The 6056-nt window shown below is 38.8% G+C and overlaps 2 protein-coding genes across 2 annotated transcripts; one reads left to right on the top strand and one right to left on the bottom strand.

The window, feature by feature from the left end:
- Positions 1 to 904: 904 nt before the first annotated feature.
- Positions 905 to 2083, top strand: LOC113272444 (zinc finger CCCH domain-containing protein 40-like). The gene is made up of 3 exons (XM_026522276.1): positions 905 to 1003; positions 1100 to 1593; positions 1696 to 2083. The coding sequence occupies exons 1-3, from the start codon at positions 905 to 907 to the stop codon at positions 2081 to 2083; spliced, it is 981 nt and encodes a 326-aa protein (XP_026378061.1).
- Positions 2084 to 2200: 117 nt separating this feature from the next.
- On the bottom strand, positions 2201 to 5117 carry LOC113273824 (cell division cycle-associated 7-like protein). Its single transcript, XM_026523423.1, has 8 exons — positions 4891 to 5117; positions 4591 to 4801; positions 4342 to 4510; positions 3669 to 3739; positions 3498 to 3575; positions 2958 to 3045; positions 2712 to 2767; positions 2201 to 2611 (listed from the first exon to the last, which is right to left on the bottom strand). Exons 1-8 carry the CDS (start codon positions 4954 to 4956, stop codon positions 2547 to 2549), a joined length of 804 nt encoding a protein of 267 aa, XP_026379208.1. The 5' UTR covers positions 4957 to 5117; the 3' UTR covers positions 2201 to 2546.
- Positions 5118 to 6056: the final 939 nt, after the last annotated feature.

Here is a 6056-nt window from a genome sequence, read left to right as displayed (position 1 = left end):
TCTCACACGTGTGACAGCTATGATTCGTCTGTGAATCCTGTCCAAAAATAATGTGTAAGGTATAGACATAACTATAAGAATCATAATTGCTCTGCTAAGAGTTTCTTTCATTTTCAATGATGAATACACTGTCGTTAATGAGTCAAATTTTGATCCAAACGAGTCAGTTGGATCAGGGAAAAAAACAAACTGTCAGGAAGTCTAATTCCATTCGAACTAGATTTAAATTGTTCGTTTTGTGTTATTCTAACTACTAAGGCCACATGTGCGATGCACGTGCTTGAATTGGATTCTTTTAACAACACCAAATTTGATAATAATGAAAAAAAAATTCTTAAAATAAAAATTTAATATCCTTATTTGTACTCATCACGTGGATAATTTAAAGAACTTTCCAAATATATTAATTTTACAAAAATCGGATGTGTATTTTTAAAGATATCTAAGTTTTAATTTTTTTGATCTATTTTTAAAACAATGGCGTTTCTATAAATATACAAATATTAACTAAAAATTTAGTTAATGGGGTATTATTATAATATGAAAAGACTTCACCAAACAATTACTTCTTTTCTTTATATTAATAAGATATTTGACTCAGGTTTGACTCCATCTGTCTGAGGTAGTTGAGTTGGATAAAATTTCGAAGCCAAACTCCCTAGACAAACCGGATTTGGGAAAACAAACGACCCGTGATAGGCTTCCTCAATTGTTAACCGACGGATTTTGGAAAGTGGTAGAGACGACTAGACGAGTTGTATTCAGACTATGAAAGTGGTGTTAGCCTATATATAAGACGTTTGGGTGCAGTTCGTTTATTATTTTTTCTCATTCAAAGAGCGAGAGAGTTGTATTCAGAAAAAACTAGGGCAATTTTTTTTGATTAACAGCAAATTTTTCAGCAATGGCACATAGGTTCTCGCGAGACCCCGAAGATGATGGATGGGAGCGTTCTGATCTTCCTATTCTCTGTCAATCATGCCTTAGGCGATACGTTCGAATGGTAAGTAATATTGCAATAACACATCCTTTGTTATCACAAATTTTAAGCATCTTCACTTCAACTAATATTTACTTTTTCTTTTCCTTCTGTCTTTAGACTAGAGCAGATTACGACGACGAATGCAAGGTATGCACCAGGCCGTTCACCGTTTTCAGGTGGAGGCCAGGACAGGACGCGAGATACAAAAAGACCATGATCTGCAGGACTTGTAGCAAGATAAAACATGTGTGCCAAGTATGCCTCTTGGATCTTGATTATGGCCTTCCGGTCCAAGTTCGAGATACAGCGTCATCCACTTATTCCGGTGACTACGTTCCAAAGAGTGATGTCAATAGAGAGTATTATGCAGAAGAATACGATAGAAAGGCCAGACTAGGAATCGATTATGAATCCTCATACGGAAAGGCGCAGCCCAGTGATACTATCCGAAAGCTCCAGAGGACAGCGCCATACTATCAGAGAAATAGAGCTCCTCCTTGTCGTTTCTATGCTCGGGGCATATGCAAAAGAGGCGCTGAATGTCCTTACCGGCATGAAATTCTAGTAGCCGGGGAGTTGTCTCGACAGAACATAAGAGACCGTTACTATGGGTATGTATAATCAGTCCTTTTCCACCATTCAGTTTTAATTTTGGCTGTCCTTCTCTGCTAGCAACAGAACTGTTTATAACATTGTTGTTTCATTATTTGCAGGGTGAATGATCCAGTTGCGGCGAAATTGCTGAGGAAGGCTGGTGAAATGCCATCCCTGGCATCAAGACAGCAAGCAACTGCATATAGAGGCTCACCGCCATCCTATTACAACAGTCCGCATCCACAGTCCCGGACTAGTTACCCATCCATGAATCCTCAAAGGATGGGTGCTCAAGTTCCCTACCAGGAAGGCTTCAACAATAGACCGAGTGGATCAACTGATGCCCAGCAGAGAAAACATTACTCTTACCAGAATTCGTCACCACCATCGCAGGGCAACTACCCACCCTACCATCCACCATATGTGCCATCTCCTTCACCTGATCAGCAATATCATCATCAGCGGACTGGTCTTAGGTCACCACCGGCTATGGGAGCACAATCTTAGATGGTTCATTTTCCACTCAGTTTTTTATTTGTTTGTTTTATGTACAAATTAAGTTTTTCTTGATGAATTATTCCATCTGTAGCTTCTCTATCCCTTAAAAAGTTGTGCAAAATTCAAGGCATTAACACATTTGATTAACAACACACTAATAAAAAGATAAATCATAGTACAAAAGTTCCCCATCACATAGCATTGGTTACTGACTAGTGTATATCCCTCAAAATATAAGCTGCTCAATTTAGTTTCTAGTAGGAAAGAAAAGTCAGAACTTTTACAATGTTTTCATTTCCACGGTAATCAGAATCTAATTTCACGAAATACTTCAGCAGCTTTCAATATGCAGAAATTCGAACAAGTAACCATCTAAATAGCCACAGATCTGGATCAGTTGTGATTAATTTATCTATGCATACATGTCAGGTAAATCTACCAAGTTACATTAGCGCGTCCAGCCATCAGTTGGTTAGACCTTTTTCTGAAGCTTGTCCATCAGAAAATGAGCTACTGATGGATATCCCATTTCTCGAGCTATTATCAGAATCATATGCAAAACAAGCACGGAAGTCAGTAAGGGAATTTTATTCAAAGAAAAAACACTGAGCTACATAAGAAATGTTTATTTTCGCACCTTCATAAATGGCTATTCCAGTTGGGACCATCTTTCTTTTCTTTAGGCAGAATGAACTGTAGATACATCAAAGAACAATGTTGTGTTACTTGCTTTCAGCATTACTAGGTTTGAACAGTAAACAAAATTGCTCAAAAGCACAAAACTCCTGAATGAATCTGCTTTAGTCGGATGCTTTAATTTGTATCTGTAGTTTTCTTATTTACTGACAGAGCAAAAAAGAAGTAACAAGCTGAGGAAAATCACCTGTTACATATCCAATATGGCCTAATTCCTTTGTTTTCTATGCAATGAGGGCACATCCATTCCTTATTTGCTCTCACTTCTTCGAGTTCTGCAACATACAGTACGGCAGAGATAAATAAAGATTTTGGTCATCTCTTACGTAATGTATCAAACAAGTTAAACCTATTAATTATTGCACCTAGTTCTGATCCCAAGTAGTAGAATAAGATTCCTAAGAACAGGGGTCGCTGATGGCAGTACCAAACACCACTATAAGCAAGGTGATTGACTCATTGTGCTGATCCCAAGAAGTAGAATAAGATTCCTAAGAACAGGGGTCACTGATGGCAGTACCAAACACCGCTATAAGCAAGGTAATTGACTAATTGTGCTGATCCACTTGTAGGATGGGTAAGGAAACCCGCTAGCCTATTCATTAGCCTTATATAATCAAATTGAAACCTGCGTCGTATTGACCAGAGTCTCCCACACACATGACGGTTGGGGTTTGTAATTACTTACGGGTGGTGGCGCATTATGAGTTAAATTCATTTGACTTACCTTCACCATATCTAACCTTGAGACAGGCTCGACAAAGCACACCATTGCTAGAATTGCAGACCGAACAACTGGTCTTCCCTGCAACGCAGAAACATTGGTCAATGACTGAAGATTATATGATTTGATAATCAAAAAATATATCACAAGATCTTAATGTAGTTGCAAATTTACCAATACATGGCTGATCATTATCAAGATTTCCGCAGTGCTTGCAATCTTCCTCTCCACATAGTTTCTTCTGCCTGCATTCACATATCATTGCATTATAAACTTCCTTTAAAATAAGCATTCTGGAGATGTTTTTCAAGGGTTATTTTCAGGATAATAGTAGGATTTGGTACTTATCAGGATAACAATTGCTCACTGATTCCACCAATACAACTAACTAATGATTGTTCAATGTCAAACAACACGAATCTTCTCCCAATCAACTTCTATTTCCTTCCCTGTATAAACTTCATTATCACAAGTCTAAACCATTTGGTAACCCCCAACTGCTAAGACCATTGCGACCAATTTCCGGAAGTTCACAGAACAACTTTCGTAAGGTTTCAGAGAAAATAGCAATTCTTGAGAAAGCTTTAAGAAGTGAAGTTAATCCATGAGATGAGAATCCGACTTAAAATAAGCTTCTAGCATACTACATTACCACAAGTTTAAACCTTTTGGTAAACCCCTGAGTTAATCCATAAGATGAGAATCTGACTGAAAATAACCTTCTAACACATAATAACACGATTACGAAATCTAATCATATCATATCAATCAGCAAACTGAGCTAGTAAAATTAACAAACACCTTATGTTCACAACAACCCATACTGAATGAGAAGAAGCAAACGTACCTGCAGAAGTGGCAACAAATCCCAAAAACAGGATTATAAAGACTTCCTCTACTTCTGCTATCGCATCGCCTAGATAAAGCATCCGAAGATATTTTGTTCCTCTCTTCGAGTTCTCTCTCTTCCGCTTCAAACAATTTCCATTCTTTCTGTTTAGAAGTTCCACCTTTTCCTGTATACAAAAGCAAATTTCTTTCATTAAATTAAAGAAAACCCAAATCTAATTAACAGTTTCAAGAGACGGAAATGAACCTTGAAGAGAAGATATCTGGGTTCCACTCAATCTAGTAGATCGTCGTGGAACCGATTCAGACTGAGAGATTAATCGATTTGAGCGGCGCAGAGAAGAATAATCATAGACTTTCCTACAGCATTTTCTCTTGCTGGGTGATGTTTTTGAAGGAGATGCTAAAGTTCTAAGCTCTGTGATACTCTTGTCTAACCCTAAAGAAGCCAATCGTGCCTTTTAAAACAAAGAACAGAAATTCCATTAGAAGAAAAAGAAACATAAGAGAAGAAATTTAGGATTTGGAAATGAATGTAATCAATTACCATGTTCTCTGAGATCCGAGCAAGACGAAGGCTTTCATATTTGCTCTCTGAGTTAAGGTTTCCCATGGCTGAAGACCTGAAGAGTGAAGAATTTCTTTTGTCTTGTTTTTTATTTAGATTTTCAAAGTTTCGGCTCTAACGGCTAACATTCAAAATTGGGTTTGTGACTGTCTATTTGAATGAAGGTCCGAATGTGACTAAGAGCATCCACAATCACGATCATAATTAGGGACTATACCCAAATTTGGTCAGGATTGGAAGCGTAGTGGAACAGACTATAAACATATTTGGTCTGGATTTTTAGGGTTTGAGACTAAAACTAGTTGTCAACCCAGACCAAACCCAAGTATAGTGGGACGAAGATATAATGAGCGTATGGTTTAAGCGTAAGTATAAGGACCGCTTGACAGTGGGGCGTTTATTAAAAGGGCGCTTGAGATGGGGCGGTGATATAAAGGGCGCTTGATTGAGGCGAGAGTATTATCAGCGCCTGATTGGGGCGAGAGTATTATTAGCGCCTCACATCAAGCGCATATACTATCACCGCCCAACATATACAATAATTACTCCCCCAACAAGACGTTTGCTATAAGTCCGCCTGCTGATCGGGCGTAGTATTTCATTTCCGTCTGCTGATTGGGCGTAGTCTTTCATTTCCGTCTGTTGCCAGGCGTTAGTAATACTCACGCCCAACACCAGGCGTTCAAAATACATTCGTCCCATACATACGCCCACAATACCAACGCCTGACCATTGTACGCTCATTGTATATCCGTTCCATTTCATACGTTGTTATTTTGTTCGCCTGACTAAATTTTAGTCTTTCACCACTACGCTTGACCTCTGAAAATGCCAAATAAATTTAGCTTTTGGTATGGCGTTTGGTCTTTAGTCCCGTTTATGATTGTGGTTGCTCTAAGGGTGCACAGGAACCGAGCGGGACGGGCGGACTGGCCCGGAATCGGTGGAATCGTATCCTTTTTTGTACCGAACCGAGGAAGGGGTACAGGTATAGATCCAAAAAATAGGAAACGGGACTAAGAAGGTACAAGTACACGGTCTTATATAGGTTCCGTATCGTCCCGGACCGAATGTACCGAATAATTATAGCCATTAAATTTAGGAATAGTAAGCTGATAATAGCCACTGGATTTAGGGGTGGTAGG

Source organism: Papaver somniferum, chromosome 4, assembly GCF_003573695.1.
Source record: "Papaver somniferum cultivar HN1 chromosome 4, ASM357369v1, whole genome shotgun sequence".
NCBI lineage: Eukaryota > Viridiplantae > Streptophyta > Magnoliopsida > Ranunculales > Papaveraceae > Papaver > Papaver somniferum.
This window is presented reverse-complemented; position numbering and strand designations above follow the sequence as displayed.